The sequence below is a fragment of the Borostomias antarcticus genome, assembly GCF_949987555.1.
Source record: "Borostomias antarcticus genome assembly, chromosome: 6".
Taxonomy (NCBI): Eukaryota; Metazoa; Chordata; class Actinopteri; order Stomiiformes; family Stomiidae; genus Borostomias; species Borostomias antarcticus.
In genome coordinates this window covers 7,299,196-7,323,643 of record NC_140239.1, presented here as the reverse complement: position 1 = coordinate 7,323,643, position 24,448 = coordinate 7,299,196, and the positions used below count along the sequence as shown (strand labels likewise).

Sequence of the window (24,448 nt, the reverse complement as noted above, 5' to 3'; positions counted from 1 at the left end):
GCATCTGCTGCTGGCTGAGCGAAGCGTGTTAGCAGGTAACGAAAGAAAAAGGTTTGTGGTAACGTTATCGATATTATACGCCAGCAATTTGTGTGCGTTGTGACTGTACTCTTTGCGACGAGGAGACCGAGTCGTAGCCGAATTAACGCCAACGAAACGCAAAGCCAGGTGGTTAATCAGCTAGCCTAGCATTAGCTTGCTAGCCAAGGGACGAGGTATGGATGCTAGTTTTTAGCTAGCGCATTGTTGTGCGAACGCATTCACATGGTAGGAAAATGAGCATAGCGAGGCTAGGTAGCTAGCTTTTCAACCACACGGGTGAAGTTGACATCATTATCTGGCGCTGGGCCGCTGGTGAGATAACAAATTCGCACTTTCAAAAAATATTTGACGCATTTGTTTTATTTTCACATAATGCATCATAGTCAACGTAGCCGATGTGTTAATCTAATCTTCGGCGGAGTGTGGTCTTATACGCGTGCGTGCTAGAGCTAACTAGCCTAGCGATGTCAGCTCGGCTCACTAACCTTACTTCTACACGACCGTTAGCGGCTAGCTCGGTCAGCCGGTTACACAAAGAGCGATTCGGCTCGTCTGCTCAACATTGTTTATTTTTGTCACTCTGACAGCCGACCTGGATAGCTAGCTAAGTAAGTGTTTTGGCGCAGTAGTAGCTAGCTATATTAGTCGTCGTGTATCTAGTGTTAGATAGCTAGATTTATACAATCTTGTCAAGGAACGATATGATTCAATGCTGGTGGCATTTCTTGGTTCGCAGATGAAGAGGCGAACAAAGGCTAGCTTGCATCCTATAGCCATAGTGAGCTATCCTGCTGGCTAGCCTGCATCCTAGCCATAGTGAGCTATCCTGCTGGCTAGCCTGCATCCTAGCCATAGTGAGCTATCCTGCTGGCTAGCCTGCATCCTAGCCATAGTGAGCTATCCTGCTGGCTAGCCTGCATCCTAGCCATAGTGAGCTATCCTGCTGGCTAGCCTGCATCCTAGCCATAGTGAGCTATCCTGCTGGCTAGCTTGCATCCTAGCCATAGTGAGCTATCCTGCTGGCTAGCCTGCATCCTAGCCATAGTGAGCTATCCTGCTGGCTAGCCTGCATCCTAGCCATAGTGAGCTATCCTGCTGGCTAGCTTGCATCCTAGCCATAGTGAGCTATCCTGCTGGCTAGCCTGCATCCTAGCCATAGTGAGCTATCCTGCTGGCTAGCTTGCCAGATAACCGAAAACGAAATGGACAAAGCCCGTTATCGTTGAAATTCTCTCCGGTTGTGTGAAATCGACAGCTAAATTAGCTAATCTGTCTGATTACGCGAATAATCATCAAACGCAGCCATTTTAGCATATCGTTTTCCCGGGATTTTTTTTTTGCTAGGGGGCTACCTCGCCACCACGCAGCTAGGCTAACTGGCTCACTTTAGTAACGTTATTATTAACGTTTGCCAGATAGCGTAGCCTCTCTCTCGACTTCGTGGCCGGCGCCTTTCTCAGTTTCAGTTGTGCTAGCCAGTGTTGTTGTTTTGACAGGCCTGCTACTACAGCACAGTATCCAGCTGTCACTGCATTACCTAGCTACTGCCAGATAAACAACAATGTGATTGCAGCTGCTACTCAACCAGCGTGCTGTGTTGTTGCTAAACAGATGTTATCTCGAACTACTGGGATTGGCCCTTGCGCCATGTAGATAATGGCGACCAGTCAAAGGAGCTGAATCCGCAGAAAACTGACAAATTAGCTAGCCGAATGACCAATTTGACCGTAGATAGGGAAAGTAGTTTTTTTAGAATATGGAGAGCCGATCACACCTTGCCTCAGGCCTACGTGTGGCCTCCACCGTTTCTTTGTTATGGCTGTGTTTTGACCCTTACGTGCTGATCAACGTTACTGGGACCGTTTTTGAATGTGCGTATGTGAGACTCTGTATGCGAGAGAGGTGTAAGTTGATACCGGGACAGTTCCCACTTGGATGTCTAAATTTAAACTTTTGAGGGGTGGTGGAGGGGGTTATAGTCTTACATGGCACAGCCCAGGCAAAGCTGACAGAAGCAAGGCTCCAGATATATTACTGTGTGCAGTGAATCCCCTTTGACTGTGGTCCAAAATGTATCCGAACACTGTTTACAGACATGATGGCCTACTAACCTGTCTCCTTGCTTTCTCTTCCAGATTTTTTCTATTTTGTACATACATTTTTTTGTATATACTGTATATGATGACTTCAGTGGTCGGCAACCAGGCGCGGGGTCCTCGGGACAGAGCGCTGCCCGCCACCGCCACCACACAACCCACACAGCCACAGAAACACATACAGGTGAGATGCGCACACACGCACACGTATGCATACCAACCCACACAGCCACAAAAACACATACAGGTGAGACACGCACACGTATGCATACCAACCCACACAGCCACAGAAACGCATACAGGTGAGACGCACACATGCATACCAACCCACACAGCCACAAAAAAGATATGGTGATATGCACACACATTTACAATAAATGCATGCACACCAAACCACACAGCCACAGATACAGGTGAGACACAGGCACAGACGCATACAGAAGAAACACAATCACACCGACCACACAGACGCCAATAAAGGTGAGACACCAGGGTTTTTACTTGCTCAGAATGGGTCTTTGGGGGATGATGTGCTCAATGTTTTTGGGAAACCTCAGTTTTATGCCGAGTAGCCTACCAGCATATATAGGTCTATTCTTCGCTGTCGTTCTGACTGAGCTCACTTTTCAGTCACGGGAATCTCCCGACATGACACAAAATGGATATGAAGACAAAATGTTTAAAATACTGAGAAGATTTACTAACGAAACAAGCCCACAATCACGCACACACTGGTTGGCAAGACTGTTGTGAGCTGCTAACAGAGGCTCTCCTTGGATCTAGGCCACAGCAGAACAGATCCGGCTCGCCCAGATGATCGACAAAAACGATGCAGAGTTTGACGAGGACAAGGTCAAACAGGTAAGGGCGTGCTGCTGTCCTTCGTGTTTCCCAGAGGGGGGCTTCTATGAGTTTGAATCTCCCCTCTTCATCTGTTCTGCTCTGTGTGCCCTCTGTGCCACCTCAGTAATTCTCTGTGGGCTGGTGTGCTGCGCTTGTGCCTGTTCAATCGAATCAAACTATTTATATAGCACATTTCATACACAGAGGCAGCACATTTCATACACAGAGGCAACCCAATGCACTTTGCAGAGGGGGGATGAACATGGATCCTACCCCTACATTTTCCAGAGGGAAGCAAAAAAAACATTTCACCTATTGTTACAGCTGATGGAGGTGACTGGGAAGACCCAGGACGAGTGTATCGTAGCCCTCCATGACTGCAGCGAGGACGTCAACAGAGCCATCAACTTCCTGCTGGAGAGTACCCCTGAAACAGTGAGGGTCACCGCACGCCTGTGTTCACGCACACACAGAACCACAATTTAGAACCACACTCCTGCGTGTGGCTTTCCTTCCTGAATATGGAGATGATGATGTTTACAAGTCAAGCACATAGCTGAACATTTACTCTGTGGAATATCTCACCAGCTGAATCTCCCTTTTATACAAACCCAACAGACTATCTATAACCACCATTCACCAAGGTCATGCACAGCATTTTAACACTTTCTCTCCTTATCTTTTTCTCTCCCTCTCTGCCTCATCTCTCGCACACACACGCACGCACACACTTCAACACAACTACACACACATGGCTACACTGACACTACACACGTGTGAACTAATTGTGTTGCTTCTCTGCCTCTCTCTGCCTCTGTCTCTACTTCTCTCTCTCTCCCCCTCTCTCTCCTCTTCTCTCTCTCCCCCCCTCTCTGCCTCTCTCTCCCCTTCTCTCTCTCCCCCCCCTCTGTCTCTCTCTCTCCTCTCTGCCCCCCCTTTCCCCCTCTCTCCTCCTTTCTGTCTGTCCACCCCCCTCTCTACCCCCTCTCCCTCTCTCTCCTCCTCTCTGCCCCCTTTCCCTCTCTCTCTCCTCCTCTCTGCCCCCCCTATCTCTGTCCCCCCCCCTCTCCCCCTCTCTCTCTCTCCCCCCCCCCCCCCCCCTCTGTCAGAGCTCCTGGGAGACGGTGGGGAAGAAGCGGGGCCTGGTGAAGGAGGCCGGCCCCTCTGAGATGAAGGAGACCCGGGAGAAGAGGGGCGGAGGAGAGAGGGAGGCCAGCCGCGGCCGCGGGGGCTCCAACAGGAGGGGCCGAGGGGCCAGCCGCAGCCGGGAAGGTGTGTGTTTGTTGAAATATGGGGTCGCTGTGTTCCTCCTGTCTTGGAAGAAACTGGAGAACGTGAGGAGGAAGGGTTTTGAATAGAACTGTATGCTGTACCAGGCCAGAGTTTTGGCGAGGACCTCAATAATGATGCACATCACGTGTCGCGGTGCGATACGATACTACAATTCTAAAAATACAACTTATCTTCTGTTCCCTGGGCCCAGTATTTCAAAACATTCAATCTGGATCAGAATGATCAGGATAGGATTAAATCTTAAAATTGGGTGTTTCAAACCAGGATATGTGATCCTGATCCTCCTAAATTGGGATATGGGTTTGGTAATCCAATCCTACCCAGAATCCTGATCAAATGTCGTTCTTGGGTTTTTCAAAATTCTAAGGTGGAGATTAGGATAGTTTTGAAGCAAAAAATCAGGATTATCCTGATCCCACTGGAAGGGTGGAACAAGCATGGATTCAAGGTGGATGGAGAGACGTAGGATACATAACATATATTTAATCATTCTTTTATTCAATGATTGCATATTAACATAGCCTAACACAGACCATGCCAAAACAATATCCATTCTTAATTAAATAATTAACCAATACAATATTTTCAATTAACTCAAACTCCAAGCCCTTAGAAAAATAGGTAGGTACAAGAATGTCACATCTTCACCCGAAACTGCAATGCCATCATCTTTCAGCCTCTCTTCTAAGAGGCGAATGTGAAGTTCTTCACCTCTGTTGAAGCAAGGTCAGTTTAATCTGCCCCTCAGTGAGAGATCCGTTTCTCTGCTCTCTTGTTTCTTTCCTCACCAGATCCCCGCAGCCATCTTGACTCTTGAATCAGTAGACGATGATAATGATAACATCTACATACAATCTAGCGATCATGGCACAATTGGGCTTAATGTAATATAAATAAACTCCGATGTTTTTAAAGTGCTGTGAAGCCAAGATAAATAACCTTAACTGATGTTAAGGCTTTCTGCCTTGGTTCTGTTGCGCTTTTGGAGGTTACTGCAAAGACAACCCACTATTTTCTCAAAAACTACACAATTGACTCGAGATAATTGTCCACATTTTTAACCAAAAATGAAGTTAAGGTCTTTTGCCTTTTGTAGGGTAGAATAGTTGGACCAGGGAGATGGCTATGACCAGCCCCAAATTATGTAATAATAATGCAATCTTATGCAATAATAATGCAATCTGGCCTATGTATTGTGTACTAATGCAGCTAAATGAATATGAATAATATCCTGATTTACACTTAGCAACATTTTGGCGTCTGCGTCAATGTATGACTTTGACCAGCGGAGGCCTATCCAAAGACTGCAAATCTAGATTCTGTAATCCTGATCTTGTGGATCCGAATGATCCTATCTGGAAATTCTTTGAATGACCAGGACAAAACCTACAAGATCATTTTGATCTGAGATGGCAAAAAAAAGGGATTACAAAATCTGGATCATTCTGATCCAGATCAAATGTTTTGAAATACTGCACCCTGGAGATGATCCTGAGGAATTTAATTCCATCCTTAATCTAAATGTATATATTCCCTGTCTCATACTGTTTAATTTCCTAGTGCAAAAAAAAAAAGATTTAAAAATAATAAAAAAATGTATAAGACGTGCTGAAAAATTCATAATGTGATGTATCACTGTAGAGATTTTATTGCACTGTCCTGTACGGTTGTTGTTGTGTGTGTTGATATCATCCCTCTGTTTTTCCTTCAGTGCGAGTGGAGGAGAACGGCTTTGAGCTGGGGCTCGGAGAGAGAGGGGGCGACCGAGGGCGCAGGGGGAGGGGCAGAGGTGAGGCGGCTGGACTTATCGCCATGCCATCAATCACCCAGAACACGCACTACCCAGAACACACACTACCCAGAACACACACTGCCCAGAACACACCGCCAGGCTGAGCCCCACGCCGGCCGGTCAAACCACGTCACGCGTTCAGGGCTCCAGCTTGGCAGTGGGTCTATTTGTGTCACAGGCAATTACTGCTAGTGCCACAATATGACAGGAATGTACAAGAGTGTACCCACAGCTGCTGGGCTGGGGGGGGGGGGGGGGGGGCGGTGCTAGGAGTGGGGGGGGGGCTCGAATAGGAAGAGGTGGGGAGTAGGGGAGGGGTGACGTGCACCAAAGGGAGCCATAGGCTGCGTTCCGAATCGCATACTACTACTTTTTACTACCAGTACGTACTACAGCTGCCTATGCACATGTGACATAATTTCCGCTGAGCACAGGATTGTGGGTCAGAATAGCCAGAAAAGTGTGCCGGCTTGCATACTGCAAAACACGACCGGATATAGTAGGACATCCCGGTATTTGTCATACTGCTTGTGGCATACTATGTATTGGGACATACATCAATATTTGGCATACTATATAGTATGGAAGTAGGCGATTCGTAACGCAGACATGGAGAGAAAGAGGAGGGGGGTAAAAGGGGGTGGGGCACCACCCTGTGTCGGTCAAGGGGTGTGCATGATGATTTTAGACTGAACTCTCAGAACTGTCTATTGCCGGGCTCATACAGGATTTTTGGGCCGATTTATCCCCGATTCACCCCTCCCGACAATCGGAGGAGAAATCTGTTCTGGAACGTTGGTCGGGGCCGATGATCGGCCCTGATGATCTTGTAATGTGAGGGGTTTAGAGATCTAATCTTATACCTCCCGATCATCTCGCAGGCCCATCGGGGCGGCCCCGATAATATCAAACATGTTTGATATTTAGATGATTTCGTCACTGCTTCACAAGCGAGGGGCAGTGGTTCACTCCCTTGGGCACGATCATATCCTGTAGTGTGTGATGAGCTGTTATTTTTCAATCTTGTAGTGTGTGCTTCTTTGAGATTAGCGAGAAGAACATCAGATAAGATTCTGCTTATGCGCGTGATGCAAAACGATTTTGAAAGCGGTTAAGATTTTAAATATCCTGTAGTGCGAGTCCGGCCTGACTGCTGTGAGAGAGAGAGGGGGTGGGGGGGGCAGGAAGTAAGATGGCCGACGTCAGCGTTGCATGGAGGTCAGATGCGTGTGATATCAGACATCGTGGGTGTCACAGCTGTGTGTGTGTGTGTAACAGCAGACATCAAATGGTTGTGTGTCGCAGCAAATGGTTGTGTGCGTGTCCTAGCAGAGATCAAATGTGTGTGTGTGTCTCACAGTAGACATCAAATGGTTGTGTGTGTTTCAGACATCAAATGATTGTGCCAAATGGGTGTTTGTGTGTGTGTTTGTCTACAGGGTCAGGAGTTCGGGGCAGAGGAAGAGCAGCTGGTGTTAATAGGTTCTCCTCCCAGGGGATGGGGTGAGTAGTACCTTAGAACCACGCTCCTATCAGAACCACAATTTAGAACCACACTCCTGCGTGTGGCTTTCCTTCCTGAATATGGAGATGATGATGTTTACAAGTCAAGCACATAGCTGAACATTTACTCTGTGGAATATCTCACCAGCTGAATCTCCCTTTTATACAAACCCAACAGACTATCTATAACCACCATTCACCAAGGTCATGCACAGCATTGTAACTCTCTCTCCTTTTTTTCTCTCCCTCTCTTCCTCATCTCTGCCTCTCTCTCTCTCTCTATCCTCCCACTCTTATCCCTGTCCTCTTAATCCTCCTCTCTCTCTTTCCACCTCCCTCCCTCCTTCCTTCCTCCTCCTCCCTCTCTCAGGACCTTCAACCCGGCAGACTACTCTGCCAACTCTGCAGGAGCTCGCCAGGAGACCTGGGACACAGATGGCAACGAGACTGGAGAAGGAACAGGTGTGTGTGTGTTGTGTAGTACAGCGTATAGCCTATACTGTGTTTGTGTTTGCATGGTGCCGTGTGTGTTTATGATGGGACGGCTGTTGCTCAGGAGGTAGTGGGTCATCCGGTGATGGTAGGGTCGGCGGTTCGAATCCCGCCATTTTTCCACATGTCGAAGTGTCCTTGGGCACTGAACCCCAAATTGCCCTGAATGAGCAGGTTAGCACCTTGCATGGCACCTGCCACCATTGGTGTGTGAAACACACACGGGCATCTGTCTTGCCTATCTTTTCACTGCGGCGTCGAGATTTTAGGGGATTATTACTTTGATAAGTGTCGCAATTAATCTGCCGCCCACATGCATGCCAAACCATGTGGGGCGATCCACTAAGCTCCGTTACACCACAATTGGATGGATAGATAAATGTTATTGCAGACACACGGCCATATAAAAAATAAAACGATACAATACAGAGTTAGACAAGTCGTATAGTCGGTTACAAAACCACCGTGTAGTCGTCAGTGAAAATAGTTGCTGCACATCCCTAGAGTGTGTGGTGTGAATGTGCTGACTTGACCCCCCCCCTCCCCCTCCTCTCTCAGGAACATGGAGAGGCAATCTGGAGGACTGGGCTGCAGAGGACTGGAATGAAGATGTGAGTGCTCAGACACTACTGATTTAATATGGCTGTTCTCTCCTCTCTCTCTCTCTCTCTCTCACTCACTCACTCACTGGCGGGCCAAAGATGGGCAGCAACTCTGTCCCCCCCCCCCCCCCCCCCATCTCCCTCTCTCTCTCCAGAGAAGACTCATCTTTCCTTATTTATTCCACAGCTGTCTGAGACCAAAGTGTTCACTGCCTCTGCTCCCACAAACCAAATCACACCTGGACACAAGTAAGAACTGGAACGCTCTTACACACACACACAGCAGGAGTATAATCAGTGTGTTTGCTGACCCCGGGTCTCTCCCCCCCCCCCCCCTCCAGTGTGGACCTGTCCTCCCTGCTTCCCAAGGTGGGCGGTCCGGCGGGCGTGGACGCCGAGCTGGGCGGTCTGGACCCGTCCTCTGACGGCCTGGCCCAGAGCCTGGTGTTCACCAACTCCCACCACAACGGACGCACGGCCACACACAGCTACGCGCACGCCGCCGCCAACAGCTACGCGCACGCTGCTGCCGCCTCCTCCTCCTCCTCCTACGCACACGCAGCCCTGGTGAGAGATGCCTGCGCACACACACACACACTTTCTCACACATAAGCATTCTCTCACACACTCACTTTCTCTCTCTCTCTCACATTTCACACACACTCTCCACCTCTCTTCTCTCACGCCCACCCAAACACACACACACCTGTCTTATCACACACGTCTGACTACCCTCCGTCTCCCTCCCGCCAGTCCTCGGTCCTGGGTTCTGGTTTCGGCTCTCTGAGCGCGCCCAAGCCCGCCCCCTCTGACATCAGGATACCGGAGCAGCTCAACGGGCCCCGCCTCCCACTACGGGCCAGTCAGCCGCTGGTCACCGCCGGCAACGCCGCCGTTAAGGAATCTGGCCCGCCCGCCGTTCCAAGCTCCGCCCCCATTTTGTCCAGCGAAGTCAAGAGAGTGGAGAACTGCCCTGCTGCGCCCTCTCACTGTGAGTTGGTTACTCTCGCTCTCTCGCTCTCTCTCTCTCTCTCTCTCTCCCTCTCTCTCTCTCTCCCAGCACATGGCCAGGTAAACAGCCCATGCAAACTTACCTCCCCCACACTCCACACCTCTCACTCACTCAGTGAAAACTCTCACGTACGTACACACACGCACGTTAAATAACCCCCCTTCATGTCCTCCTCCCTTAGAGACTCCACACCTCACTCTCTAACACACGTACACACATTCTCTCTCTCTAACACACACACTAAATAACCCTGCTTGATGTCGTCCTCCCCCAGTAGATCTGAAGATGCAGCCGGAGCCGTCGGCCGTGCTCAGCCAGCTGGCCCAGAGACATCAGCAGCATATCTCTCTGCCCTCCGCCATCGACCCCCTGCCCCCCGCCCAGGTCCCCATCCCCCCGGGCCACGAGTCCTCGCTGGCCCCTCCCCGCGACGGACCCTCCCCGGCGGACATCCCCACAGCGGAGGCCCCCCAGAGGCAGCTGAAGACCCAGAGACGCAGGGTGGCGCCCCCCTCCAAGGTGAGACTCAGTGTTAGCATGCTGACTGGACTGCGCCAATGGATTGGAGTTTGACGGTAGTTAAAGTGCACAAAAATCTGACTTATATCCGTTGTGGTTCTTGATCTCGGCGCACAACACTAAACTGTACGTAAACGTTCATAACATTACCTACAACATAAAAGCAGAATCAGCAAAATACAAAATGTACACATCAGGGTAGGAATTAGGGGCAAGGCCATTTGGCCTTCAGTGTTGCTCTTTTTGTTTTAGGGCACAAAAGCCATTGAGTGAAAATAAGAGTACGAGTATGTATGTGTATTATAAATAATATTTTTGGTTAGGCCTACTACTGTGTTTGACAAGGACTTAGGGACATTGAAACCATACACCCAGGCCTTCAGCAAGCTCACAGGCTTCTCTCGTCTTGTCTCTTTCTATTCTCCCTCCCTCCTCTCTCTCTCTCTCTCTCTCTCTCTCTCTCTCGTTTATGGACATGCTGACTATTTTTCTGATCCGAGTTGTCTGATCTGGAGTGTCTGATCATGCCGTTTTTAGTAGTTCTGAGAAGCTGATTACCATGAAAACATTGAAGGGACAGTGAAAAACGGTGATTGAACCCTCGTTTCAGCCACTGTTGGAGACGCTAATTCTCTCTCTTTGGTCTCTTTCTCTCTCTTCCGCTCGCTCTATCCCCCTCTCCCCCAGATTCCGTCTTCGGCGGTGGAGATGCCGGGTTCCGCGGACGTGTCTGGTCTGAATGTCCAGTTCGGCGCACTGGACTTCGGTTCGGAGCCCGGCGTGGGCGTGGCCGACCTGGGCCAGGCGGAGCCTGTCCGGGAACAGGCCCCGCCCCCTGCCCCAGTGCCCGCCTCCATACCCGTACAGCAGCCTCCGAGCAGCCTGTTCTCCAAACCTGGACCTGTCAGGTGTGTGTGTGTGTGAGACGTAGTGTGATTCTGAGCGTTACTGTGTGTGTTTGTGAAGGGGAATTTGACCAATGTGGTATTTGGTCAAGTTTACTCCAACCTGCTGTTTATTACATGGTTTTGGTTGTCGGCGTAGTCGACCTAATTTGACCGATGGTGGTGTTTGTGTTTGTTGTTCCAGTGAGCCTCTGGGCAGCATGCCCTCCCTTCCCCCGGCCGTGTCCGACCCCAGCTTCCCCTCCCCGTCTCTGGGCCTGCCCAGCGCCACGCCCTCCCCCTCCCTGGGGCTCCCCAGCGCTGCCCCCCCGGCCCCTTCCTCCGCCCCAGCCTCCCAGGCCAGCGTGCCCAGGAGCCTGCCCCCCCACCTGGGCTTCCCCCAGAGCAAAGACGCCCCCCCGACTGGAGCTCTCACGGTGAGCACCCCTGGTCACACTGCAAAATACAGCAGCTCCTTAGTTATGCAGTAAGGTTAGAGTACTCTGATAGCTGATTGGCTGTGCTGGGTGTCGCGTTTGAATAATCTGATATTTGATTGGCTGTCCTGTGTGCGGCGTTTGAGTGATCTGTTATCTGATTGGTTGTCTGATTGGTTGTATTTATTTTTTTCTCAGAATGGCTTTAGCGGCGTGAGGACACAGAGTGCACAGGATGGTAAGTACTTATGATGCCTTGGGCCTTTATTTGGATTTGGACAGTTGAATAGGAAAGTAAGGGACCTGTATTCCCTACTTTATAACATGACCATCTGACATTGTAAACTTAAGTGTCTGATGTTGACTGCATTTTAGTAGCGTCTGACGTCAATGTTTGAATTCAGTTGAGTTCATTTCAGGGAGATTGATTATGCTTCTCTCTCCCACACTCCCCTCCCTCCCTCCAGCCGCGTCGTCAACCTCCCGGACCCCCAACCCCGAGTCACAGGTCATGGCCAGCGACAGTGGCCTCGCCCACCACGTTCCTTCCCCCGTCCCCACGCCCTCACACTCCGCCCCTCTGCCCTCCCTCAGGTGAGCTGTCCACGTCTCACGTCGTAGATCACACTCGGATTCTTCATCTCTCTCCCTCCCGGTCTCTGCATCTGCCTCTGTTTTATACCTCTTCTGTCAATACCTCTCTCTCTCCCCATCTCTCTCTCTCTCTCCCCATCTCTCTCTCTCCCCATCTCTCTCTCTCTCTCTCTCCCCATCTCTCTCTCTCTCCCCATCTCTCTCTCTCTCCCCATCTCTCTCTCTCTCTCTCTCTCTCTCTCCCCATCTCTCTCTCTCTCCCCATCTCTCTCTCTCTCTCTCTCCCCCCCAAATGTAAAAGCTGTGGAGATAATGATGGTTTACAAGCACATAGCTGAACCTTCCTGTGGAACATTACATTGTCTGAGTCTACCTTCTGCACCAACTCACCACCTCTGCTAGGCCACTGTTCACTAGTCTACCCTCCTGATGACATCACTGTTCTCTCCCTTCCTTCCCACCCCTCCAGTCATGTGACCAGCAGCCACTCGGCACCGTCTGCTCTCTCTACAAGCTCCGCCCTCACCGTAAGTTGGATACATCTATTTGTCATTCAGCGTTTGCTGATACAGGGAGTCATACTGAGGACAACTCCTCTTGCAGATGACCCTTGTTTTACAAAATGTAGGCCATATACTGTACACATCAAGCTGCTGAAATATTCCAATATTTATCTAGGCTAGTCAGTTAAAAACGTGTATTATATACAAAAACGTCAGAGTAATCTGATAATGAGTTCTTAACATCAATCAACTGAAACGCCTTATTCATCAGTATATAGATGATTTAGTAGTATGCAGATATCTTAGTGGTATGATGTAGTAGTATGTAGACGTATACTAGTGTCGATATTATTATGGCATAGTATATAGATATCTTGGTCAATTCGGTAGACGTATTAATAGTATGTCAAAGTTGCTAGACATATTAGTAGTGTAGTAGTCAGTAGAAATCTTAGTAGTGTATATATATAGTAGTATGTGTGTGTATATAGTATAGTAGTATGTAGACATCTTGGTTGTACTCGGTAGAGGTCTAATCCTGATATCTGGCTTGTCTGTCTTTCTGAGATCAGCTCACTACCATGGAAACACTGACATATTTACTCTGGTTCCAGCTAGTTTTAGAGGCTAATTCTCTCTCTCCCCCCCCTCTCTCTCTCTCTCTCCCCCCCCCCCCTCTCCCCCAGATGGTCACAGAGGAGTGTGTTAGCAGCAGTACCAGTAGTAGTGCTGGTCTGAGCAGCAGCGCTGGGCTCCATGCAGCCTTCTCCTCCAGCCCGGTCGTCATGGCCAGCTCTGCTCCAATCAGCTCCTCCGCCAATGGGATGCACATGAACGCCGGCGCCCCGGGCCTCTCCGCCAACGGCAACGCCGGGCGCACCGGTCCCCTGCTCGCCGCCACGTCCGGTAGGTCACCACCGCAGCGGCGTTCACGGGTCATTCACGCAGGCCTTGGCTGGACTGATTGGATCGTGTGTTTTTTTTCCGCTGTTTGGACACAAGTCAGCCACAGCTAGTGTTGTCTGTTTATTTTTGTTTTTTAGTTTAGTACATTTGTATTAATTTTTAGTTGGGACTTGAAGATTTGTCATTTTGATCTCTCTCACCAGGTAAAGCCCCTCCCAACCTTGCCCAGGGAGTGCCCCCCCTGCTGGCCAATCAGTACATCATGGGTCCAGGAGGTCTGCTGCCCGCCTACCCGGTAACTAGCCGCCTCACTCTGGCGCTGTCTGGTCCACTGTTGCTCAGTCCAGTCTCTGTACTGTCCAGTCCTTCCCCTCTCTGAGGCAGAGCCAGGATGCTAGCTAGGACTGGTGGTGTGCAGATATGAAATGCATTCCCCATCCAGTCCTACACCCTCTTAGTAATACACTTGTTAGTTCCTTTCTGTTGCACCCTTGAGAGCACAGCTCATGTCAGATCAGATCAAACTTTGTAGAGCGCATTTCATACATAGAGGCATCACAATGCGCTTCACAGAGAGCAAAGGGGGGATGGACATGGGTCCGACCCCTACATTTTCCACAGGGAAGCAAAAAATCAGTTCACCCAAGGGGTCAGAACCTCATCTGTCTCTGGTTCCGTCTGTGTGGTTCCGTCTGTGTGGTTCCGTCTGTGGTTCCGTCTCTGTAACCCCGTTTACACCTTGCATTAAAATGCGTCTCGTATTAAAATGCGTCTCGTATTGAGATTGTACCTAGATAATGATTTAGCCTGATTACATTTACGCCTGGCATTAATAAGCATTTCGATTAGCTTCAACCCGATCCGTTTGAGATCCGATCGACACTGTCCAGCTGACAATCGAACGTCACATCCTGTTTGCGCTTGAATATTTTCGTCCGACCAAATTGAGAGTAGACACTTTTGTCTCGTCTGGACTCCCAACCTTGACCAGGATCCATTTTAATGCTTTCTTGCTAGCTGCCATGGAAGCCTGCTCCTTGCTGGTCTGTAACCGGCGCGTTCCAACGGCTACGTATTTCCGCCCACGTTGTTGATATGTGGATTAAAAACGCATTTCCATTTACACTTATATTAAATGTGGTCGAAATGCGTCCCTGACCACCTCCGGAGGTGGTTTGGCCGATCGGATCGCAATCCGTCCTCAAAACGTTTCGGGCGCATTTACACCTGTAATTTCATGTGGTTTAGCATGATCAGCAATCTGATCACCAAAAACGCATTTTAATGCAAGGTGTAAACGGGGTCTGTGGTTCTGTTTCTGCAGTTCTGTTGTGGTTTGTGACCCCTCTTGTCTCCACAGCAGATCTACGGATATGAGGACCTGCAGATGCTGCAGTCCCGCCTGCCAATGGTGAGTCTCACACACACACACACACACAGACACACACACACAGATTTGTTGTTTTTGTGTGTTATTGGTGTCTCTAACCCTCTTTGTGCTTCCTGCAGGACTACTATGGTGTCACGTTCCCCGGTACCGCGGCAACCATGCCTGGTAGAGATGGCCTAGCCAACAACCCCTACTCCGGTAACTACGGCAGCCCTCCCACCAACTTAAACTTGAATATCGTATAATTGATTTTTAGACTTCCCTCGACTGACACTTTCCTCTTATCCTCTGTTTCCCTGTCTCTCTCTCTCTCTCTTTATTTCTCTCCCTCTCTCTCTCTCTCTCTCTGTGTCCATCATCTCACTTTCCTCCATCCTCCTTCCACCCACCCCCCCCCCCCCCCCAGGCGAGGCCACCAAGTTCGGCAGGGCTGACGCCTCGTCCCCGGCGCCCCCCACCAGTCTGTCCGGCGGCCCCCCCTCCCAGCAGCAGCAGGGCCCCCCCCAGGGCGGAGGGCAGGCCCAGAGCCAGCAGGCCCAGAACCAACAGCAGACCCAGAACCAGGCCTTCCTCAACCCCCCGCTGCCCCCGGGCTATGGCTACACGGGGCTGCCCTACTACGCCGGCATGCCCGGGGTGCCCTCCGCCTTCCAGTACGGTCCCACCGTCTTCGTGCCTCCGGCCTCGGCCAAGCAGCCCGCCATGGGCCTGGGCAACCCCTCCAGCCAGTACCACCAGCAGCACCAGCCCAGCTACGGACAGCACGCCTACACAACAGGTGAGGGGAGGGGGTGAGGGTGTTTGTGTCCGTCCCCTGTCATGCGTGTGTTTTGTCAGTCTTCTGTCGTGTGTGTGTGTGGTGGCTTTTGTGTCCGTCTTCGTTCGTGTGCGTGTTGGGTTTTGTCTGACTGTTGAGTTTTGCGTTTGTCTTGTTTGGTGTGTGCGGTCGGTGGTGTGTGTGTGTGTTTGGAGAGAGAGTCCAGGTTACCAGAGGGAGAGCTGCTTGTTACTGCATGGCCTCCTGCTGCAGCCACTGTTCACCTGCTACACCGCTGCTGCTGCAGCCATCTGACTGCTGCTCTCTCTACCCTCTCTCTCTCTCTCTACCTCTCTCTACCTCTCTCTCACTCTCTCTCTCTACCCTGTCTCTCTCTCTCCCTCTCCCTCCATCTATCCCTGTCTCTCTATCCCTGTCTCTCCCTCTATCCCTGTCTCTCTATCCCTGTCTCTCCCTCTATCACTTTCTGTCTATCCCTGTCTCTCTCTCTATCCCTCTCTCACTCCCTCTCACTCTCTCTCTACCCCTTCTCTATCCCTCTCTCACTCTCTCTACCCCTTCTCTATCCCTCTCTCCCTCCATCCCTCTCTCCCTCCATCCCTCTCTTCCTCCCCTGTTATCTTTCTCTCCCCATCCTGTCCCCTCTTCTTTTCTTCTCTCTCCGTCTCTCTCTCTGCTTTCTCTCCTCCCCTCTGTCCCTCACACTCTCCTATCCCCTGTTCCTGTCCTCCCTCTGTCTCTCATCTCCTCCTCCTCCTCTTCCTCCTCCTCCTCCTCCTCTCTCTCCCAGCCTTTGATGACCTGTCGCAGGGCCACGCGGGGGACTACAGTAAGGGAGGGTACGGAGGCTCTGGCCAATCACAGGCCAAGTCAGCAGGCGGCGGCCCAGGGAAAGGTACACGCCCCCCCCCCCCCCCCCCCCTCTTCACCCCGCCCCCCTCTCCATCGCCACCGCTGTCGCCACCAGTTTCTCCCACCTCCACCATCTCCCCCTCCACCCCGCTCTCTCACCCCCTCCACCCCTCACCGTCTGCTGCTGTCCAACGGAGGAATAACACTTATTAGCGAACTACTCCTTTACCTCCCCCCCTCACTGCTGGTTTCAACTGCATGCCAACAAACTGATGTTACTTCTCCCTCGCTCCCTCTCCCTCCCTCCCTCTCTCTCTCTGTCTGTCTGTCTCTCTCTCCCTCTCTCTTTCTCTCTCCCCCCCCAGCTCCAGGTCTATCAGGCTCGGGGAACAGTGGAGGAGTGCCAGACATGGGAGCGTCCATCTACAGCAAGACCCAGGTCAGTCAGTCTGCTGCTCCCCTACTGTGGTCAAACAGAGACCCGCAGCGGTCACTGCTGGTCCCAGACTCTTGCTAGTACTTGCTAGACGTCGTGTCCTACTGTCCCTCTGAAGGCGCGGTCATACTGCCAGGCGTTGTTGATTCTCTGATCAGACATCACTGGATAGGTGAAAGCACTTGCTCTACATGGCTGTTAAAGGTGCAGTATGAGGTTTGTGATTTCCTGTTTAAACTTAAAGAAAGAAAAAAAACATTTTGAAAAATGCAACCGACAAAATCCCCACCCCCCTCCCTTCAGGCCTCCCTCCAAAGCCCCTCCTCCAAACTGGAGGAAAACAAATAACACTAGGTAGGTTGACAGGCAGGTAGACCATCCAATCATTTAAAGTTGGCAACTCAAAATGATTGGACGCACTTATTACAGTCCTGCGACTTCCACAGTTTACGTATTGATTTAATTGTATTGCCACAGTATTTATTGATTGCTCTCGGGGTGTAATGAGAATTGCAAAAAAAAAAAAAGTGCTTCTTAGCCAAACTGCATACTGCACCTTTAATCTCTAACCTTTAACCAATCCAGTCATATCAGATCTGTGATTGTCCAGGGAAGGAAGTTATTAATGTTAAAACGTGACCTAAGAATTATACCTGCTCATGGACCTCCCATCCTCCTCCTGCTCAATTTCTCATCTGCGCCTCTCTCTCCCTCTGCCAGTCGTTTGACAAGCAGGGCTTCCACACGGGCACGCCCCCTCCCTTCAGCCTGCCCTCGGCCCTGGGAGGCGCTGGGGGCGCCCCCGGCTACGCCCCCGCCCCCTTCCTGCACATCCTGCCCCCCCACCAGCAGCCACACTCCCAGATGCTGCACCACCACCTTGCCCAGGACGGACAGGTACGAGAAACACACACACACACACACACAGGGTATTGTATATAGACATGAATGACATCTAAGACAATTTTCTGCCACAAGTTTTCTGAATTAATGCATGCAATAGATGCATGTGTGCATGTATACCCACAGTGTGCCACACATGCACGCATACAATGATATACAACACTGAAGCATTGCGATGGGAACTGGACTTTCTATTGTCAAATCCCCTCTTGTGTGCTCTGTCTCCCCCTGCAGGGCGGTCCAGGACAGCGCAGCCAGTCCAGCAGCATGCAGCAGAAGAGCCAGGGCAACAAGTCCAGCTATGGCAGCTCCCCCTACTGGGCTAATTGAGGAACTGCACCATGGGGCACCCTCGCCTCTCCACCCCCCATTCTAAAGGCTCCGTGTGTGTATGTATGTATGTATGTGTGTGTGTGTGTGTGTGTGTGTGTGTGCGTGCGCGCGTGTGAAGATAAAGAACACACTACCCAAACAACGCCCCCCACCCCCACCCACCCCCTCATCCAAAGTCCTCATTGACCTTTTGGTTCTGTTTTCCCCTTTTCAAATTGGTTGTACATGTAAGATATTTATGTATGTATTTATATATATACTGTATATGTAATAGTAGAACATGAAATGTGGTTGCTGCATTTTATTTTTGAAGGACGTTTTTTTGTTTACTATTTTCAAAACTGCAGGAAAGACGTTACAAAGATAATACAAAGGAACAGTGATCCAGGAAAACTTCTCTTTCTATCCCATTCTCTCTTTTTCTTCCTATCCCTCTTTCTCTCTCTCTCTCTCTCTCCCGAGAGGGACAACAAACAATAAAAGCTGGCAAAGCAGAGCCTGAGCACTGAGTGTGTGAGGACATCCCAGATGGGGGGGGTTGTCTATATGAGCTAACTGCATCCGTCTCCTTTTTTTTATACGCCCCACCCAGCCCCACTCCTGGTCGGTTCGATCCTCTTTCAAAACTTACGTTTTTGTAGCCCTAGGATTCCTACCTTCCCTCCATCAATTCTCCTGTTTTGTTTCTGCAAGTGGCGTGGGGGTGGGTTAGGGTTAGCCCTCCCCTCCCTCAGACTGGCCCATTCAAATTTTATATTTTAATTTAATTTTAACCCTTGTTTCCCTCTAAATAAAAGTTCTGAGCAGTTGGCATGGTTGTTTCGTCTGAGTTTTTCCTTTGTTTCATGCTATAGCAGGATTTTTCAGAGGATGAGAATCTACCGTGATGGTTACTAATCACCCATCATGTTCAAGGGGGGTTGGGGCCGGGTGGTTGGTAGGGGGGGGAGACGTCTAGAGAAATGTTTATTTTGAAGCACACGATGACACTGGACACACAGAAACATAAACACCATGCAACACATCGTCACACCACTAGAGGGCACCAACAGTCCTTCACTTCCACTAGCCACGCTCTGGATGTATATTGACGTACTGTTATTCCGTTTCTCTAAGGCATGGGTTCCCAAACTCCATCAATGTGGGCCTCCCCTCTGAAAACAGTGACACACCCGCGCCCCCCCAAATTTGTCCATTACACAGCCAAGTTAGCTCGGTGGCACCTGCTGCTAGTTAATGTTATGACGTTTTCGCACAATACATTCACGCCTGCGGGGGGAGGCGCTCTGCACTATCCACAAATGTAGTAGGCCTATACATCTCTCCCTTTATTTATTTCGTTCTTCTGACCATCACGTTTCATTCATAAAAGCCATATACTTTAAAATAAAACACAAAAAACATGCTTTTCCTTCCTTTTTTTCTAACCATCCCTCCGCGCCTCCCCAGGGGAGGCCCGCCTCACAGTTTGGGAATGCCTGCTCTAAGGTCATTCAGACCGTCCCACAAGCAAAACAAGTGAATGTAGGCTATGGTAGAATCTTTCTTTACACCAACCACACTGCCTATTACTGTAGGCTGTGTGGCTACTCTGATAGCGATGGGGCTCATTCTGGCGGAGGCCAGTTGATGGAGAGAAGGAGGATGGAGGGAATGTCAAAAGAAAGTTTGAAAGGGGGGGAGGGTGAGTGGCAGGTGCTATTATGGCTGACCACAGAGGTCTAACAGCTCTGGGATCAAAGTTCAACGTGAAGTTGAGAGGTCAAATCTAGCCCTGAGAAGGCCACCCAGAGAGGGAGTGGGGTGGAGGGGGGGGTGAACGGATAGTGATATGGGGTAGTGTAGTCGCCCAGCCTGTGTGAGATTGATCTGCATGTGTTTGTGTGTGAAAGAGAGATGGCTGGATGAAGAAGGTTGAGGAGGCGCCATGTCTTACCAGGCCCCACACGGACGCAAAAGCCTCACGGGACCCTATGTATCGCATAGCCCGTTATTAATAAGTTAAAAACGAATCTACTTAATTTCAAAATGAATTGCCACATCAGCTGAAGTTCATTGTCGGACACTGCCACATCTCAGTGAAACGGAAGGAGCCAGCGCTGCTCTCTCTAAGGAGTCGGCTTCAGCGTGGGAGGATGTTTTGATTGTAGGCTAGCTCCGCATCTCCAACAATTCGCTGATGAGGAGATGGAATTCACTCAGGAATGCTTGATGTTTGTTGTCACTTGTGACCGCTCTTGACAAAGACGTTTTGTCGGGGGGGGTTCACTCGGTTCAGCGCGGAGTGGGCTGCTGGGCTGTCACGCGGGGGACCTCCCCCGGGCCCCCCAGCAGAGAGAGCGCGCGGTGAATGGCGGGCTCGTGAGCTGGGTAGTTGATTTCGCACTCAAATCATTGCCCGCTTTTTTTTTTCCTCCTTTCAAATGCTTTCAATTACAGGGTCTTCCTCGCGATGAATGGCAAGCGGTCACGGGGTGTTTCTCGTTCCTTTCATCTGGTCCTGGAGGACCGTGAGATATTCTTGTTCCCCGCTTGTTGTTAGGTTTGACGGCGAGGTCTATTCACCGAGAAATTGGCCGCAATTAGAACAATTATGCTGATTCGCACTTGTGTTCGAGCCGAGCTGAGGCGCGGAACAGAGAGATTCGCTGGGCGCGCCGGTCCCTGGATCACTGCGGGGTTACTCCGGGCAACTGCTAGGAAAACAAAAACCCACCAATCAACAAATAAATAAATACCCCACCGCCCGTTTCTAAAGATAGGCTATTCGATTTACTATCGTGACAAGTGTGCTGGAATGTGAGGTGGTCCCGCAGATTACATCTAAATTGTATTTGTCAACTCAACGCACTTGAAAATGAGGTGAAAACCTCAATGTGATCTTTTGAGTTTAAATAAAGGCTACTAACTAACTAAGTAAGTAAGTAGCCTACCCCCCCCCCCCCCCAGGATTAGGCTGTATAAATAAGTGAGATGCCAGATTATCTGAAAGTAGCCTATAGGCATGTTAGTTTAGAGAATTTTGTTGCAGATTGTTGTTTGTGCGTGCAGATTGCCACAGCTACCATATAGGCTATAATTTAAGATCAGTTTGACTTATAGCGAGTGTTTCTAGTATCCCTCTCTTGCTTTAAGAGTGAAGAGTTGAATACATTTAGGCTATACTCGCACATAAAGTTGCCCTGTACACAGTCGTATATGCTCAGTTCATCCACGGTGCTACAGGAATAGGAAGGAGCAGGAATAACAAAGCGAAACGCGTTGTTCGCATGTTGTCTACTAGTAAAGCAGCAAAAACCACCCCACGTAGTCGCGCTGGATCCTTTCATCTTTTTGACATTTATACTCGTATAATATACCGTTTATAGCCTACTGTTCTTACTTTATTCTCATTAGATACCATTCATTGCCTACTTAATCTATTTGATATATTTGTATTATTATTAGGCCTAGTAGGCCTACTAATAAACCCATTTTAACTAGGTCTACATATTATGCCCAGGGGTTAAATAGGGATTTATGATGTGCGGGAGGGGGGGGGGGGGGGGGGGGGTTTGGCGCGGTTGGCAAGGGTGCATGCAGTGGCAGCAGTGATGGTGGGGCTTAATACTGCTTCAGAAATAACAAATATCAAGCCTTTAATGATCTATCTTTAGAGATTAAATGGCCTGTCTGTCCTCTTGTCTGTCAGTCTACCCTCTCTGTCTGTTACTCTGTCCTCCTGTCAGTCAGTCTGCCCTCTGTCTGTTAGGCTAGTCTGTCTTCCTGTCTGTCAGTCTCCTGATTATGGTTATGGGGGGGTGTCTGTAGGACCCCGTCCCATCGCCGCTTGCGGTTATATTCTTTCCTGTAACATTTGATCTGAGACAGAATAATATAGGCTTCATCTCTGCGAGAATAACGGAGATATCCAACAAGTAGGCTGTGCGCTGCCTTTAAGACCCAGCGGAGCGCGGGCAGCCCAGCGGGTTAGTTGTTTCTCGAGTGTGGAGTGTGTGGCTAGCTAGTTATTTGGGGGGAGGCGCTGTAGCCATTTCGCCACATTAAGGACCGAGGAGAAGCTACACCGAGTCCTGGAGAAAATAAACCACCCCTCAGCCCTGTGTACAGACTACCCCCCCTCCCTCGGAAACTTCGAACTCCATGCACAGCACGCGGAGGAGACAGACCGGGACCGTGTAACGTTAACGGGGTTTTCGGGCTTTTTTTTTTAATTCAGTTTTTCTTTTTTTTTCTTTGCGTGCATGTGGAGGTTGAACGAACAGTTGTGTGAGAATCCTGCTTGCTGTGCAGCCAGCGAGACGAGAAGTTTGCTTGTTTGCCTAGCAGTCGGCGGAGGGAGAAGCGGGAGGCTCGCGGGGTAAAAAGTGGGTGAAGATGATCTGGAACGGCTTGATGTGCGTCCTCGCGCTCTTGCTCGGTTTTACGCCTCCCCCGTGCAAAGCTCGGATTTACACCAACCATTGGGCCGTACGGATACACGGGGGATCGGACTTGGCTGATCGGATAGCGGACAAATATGGCTATAAAAACATGGGACAGGTAGGTTGCAGATTTTTTTTTTTATTATCAAAGTTTCCCCATCTCCACGTTTGGCTCGTTTGTTAAGTAGAAGAGCCCGTTTCGATGTGGCACAACACTTGTGTCCCCCGCTACACACACACATATAGCCTACACTGTACGTAAACTTTTATGTTAATATGAAAAAGTGACCCCCGGGCTACGTTGTCAGTCCGAAGTTCATACGTCAAGGTTACCCTCCCGGGGCCACCGGAGAGAGCCCACCCCCTTTGCCCAGAACGAACCCGGTAGCTCCCTGGTCTGTGTCTCCCTCGGTATGCAGTGGTGCGGTGTCCCGGCCCGGCCGGCAGCCCCGGGACAGACCGCAGGGAGGAACAAAGGCAGAGCAGTGCCGTGTAGTGATTACAGGACGGCGGTAGGCTACAACAGGTGCCCCGGCAGTTCAGAAGAGGGTTCTGACATTGTGTGTGTGTGTGTGTCTGTGTGTGTGTGTGTCCACACAATAATAACCACTTCAACCCTCCCTCGCCGTATTGGCTCAGTCACTGTTGTTGTAGCCCGGTGAACATAACACTTATTAGACTTCGCTTAGGCCGCTTAGTAAATCTGTAGATTAATTTACGAATGAGTGATTAAGCTTTTAATAAGATGGATGATTATTGCCATCTGAAAGAGCGTCGCGATGGCCTAAAGACCTAGACTAGAGGAATATGCTCCTTTAGAGCTACAGCCTCCACGGATGTTCTCCTGCCGAGGTCACGTCACGTCACGCCAACCGAGGAACGTTCGGATGTCACCAGCTCTCCTGTCCTCCGGTGCTGTCCAGTAGCAACGATCCACAGGGATCTCTCTTTCTTTTTCTTTCTTTCTCTCTCTTTTCTCTTCCCATGTGTCTCTTTTTGTCCCTGTCTGTCTGATTCTCATCCTGTGTCTCCCCCCCCTCCTCGTCTCTCTGTTGCCGGGGGTCCTCCAAGGGGCTGTGAGGAGGCGGCGACTCTCTGGGTTCCCCCTCAGCGATGATGTCATCTTGTTGTTCCTGGGTTGTTTTGGTGAACAGGGGCCTGAGCATGTTCGAGGGGGGGGGGGGGGGGGTGAGTAGTTGTGGTAGGAGGACACCACCTGCGTACCAGTATACCACTACTGGGTGGGCCACCGGCATACCAGTATACTAGTATGGTGTCACCACCAGTAGACCAGTAGACCAGTCCCGGCTGGGCCACCAGGAGCGGAGTCTGTTGTCAGGCTGAGGACGCCCTCCTCTATATGGAACAATGGGAGGCTGACACTGTGACAGGTTGGAATGGGGTGGCCTAGTCAACAGCTATAGAACTCCCCCCCCCCCCCCCAACCCCCCTTCCTCTAGAGATTCAGCCCTAATAGCCCCATTTACCCCCACCACCCTATTTTACGGGTATGAATGTGTAGCACCCCCCCTTAGGAATGTCCCTGGGTGCCCCCCCCCCCCCCCTCCTCAGTTCCAGCCTGATTTCCATGTGAAAGCAGAGTGCTCGTCGGACTTTAACACCTCATAGACAGAGGGCTCCTTCACTTCCTGCTCCAGGTCAACTCTGAGAGATAGCGGCCTGCCGCGCTCTCCTCCGCTCCCCCGGCCTGAACTTTGACCCCCCCCCGTGCACCAAAAGCACGACGGCCGTGACGCCGTTGTACCACACACACGCGCGCACACACCAGAGAACCCTTCTTAACGGAGAGAGAA

General features: G+C 50.4%; 2 protein-coding genes across 5 annotated transcripts in view; both read left to right on the top strand.

Moving 5' to 3' along the window:
• LOC311310380 (ubiquitin-associated protein 2-like) lies at positions 1-18,979 on the top strand. Of its 3 annotated transcripts, XM_084439855.1 has the most exons (27): positions 1-51; positions 2,178-2,322; positions 2,922-2,999; positions 3,306-3,416; positions 4,091-4,253; positions 5,986-6,063; positions 7,506-7,569; positions 7,940-8,031; positions 8,620-8,672; positions 8,851-8,912; positions 9,005-9,230; positions 9,417-9,654; positions 9,950-10,194; positions 10,882-11,102; positions 11,284-11,515; positions 11,714-11,753; positions 11,983-12,109; positions 12,579-12,636; positions 13,299-13,518; positions 13,722-13,813; positions 14,879-14,929; positions 15,028-15,106; positions 15,315-15,686; positions 16,477-16,581; positions 16,904-16,977; positions 17,695-17,871; positions 18,112-18,979. In XM_084439855.1, the coding sequence occupies exons 2-27, from the start codon at positions 2,221-2,223 to the stop codon at positions 18,205-18,207; spliced, it is 3,456 nt and encodes a 1,151-aa protein (XP_084295981.1). In that variant the 5' UTR covers positions 1-51; positions 2,178-2,220; the 3' UTR covers positions 18,208-18,979. The 3 variants fall into 3 exon arrangements, with proteins under 3 accessions (XP_084295981.1, XP_084295979.1, XP_084295980.1); XM_084439853.1 differs by lacking the exons at positions 1-51; positions 2,178-2,322; positions 2,922-2,999; ... (1 more) ...; positions 4,091-4,253; positions 5,986-6,063 and having other exon boundaries at positions 7,515-7,569; positions 9,953-10,194; XM_084439854.1 differs by lacking the exons at positions 1-51; positions 2,178-2,322; positions 2,922-2,999; ... (1 more) ...; positions 4,091-4,253; positions 5,986-6,063 and having other exon boundaries at positions 7,515-7,569; positions 14,882-14,929.
• A 3,291-nt stretch (positions 18,980-22,270) lies between these two features.
• The window catches only part of pcsk5b (proprotein convertase subtilisin/kexin type 5b), a 43,607-nt gene continuing 41,429 nt past the window's right edge, over positions 22,271-24,448 (top strand). For both annotated transcript variants that reach the window (XM_084439857.1, XM_084439856.1), the window contains exon 1: positions 22,271-22,752. In XM_084439857.1, coding sequence (XP_084295983.1) covers positions 22,588-22,752 — 165 coding nt within the window. In that variant the 5' untranslated portion in view covers positions 22,271-22,587. The remainder of the gene's footprint in view (positions 22,753-24,448) is intronic.

Excerpts from the sequence above, each read along its gene's own strand:
- LOC311310380 (XM_084439855.1), top strand. The coding sequence starts at position 2,221 with ATGATGACTTCAGTGGTCGGCAACCAGGCGCGGGGTCCTCGGGACAGA. Across the intron at positions 9,231-9,416 it reads CCTACGCACACGCAGCCCTG|TCCTCGGTCCTGGGTTCTGG; the intron begins GTGAGAGATGCC and ends CCCTCCCGCCAG. Across the intron at positions 13,519-13,721 it reads CCTGCTCGCCGCCACGTCCG|GTAAAGCCCCTCCCAACCTT; the intron begins GTAGGTCACCAC and ends CTCTCTCACCAG.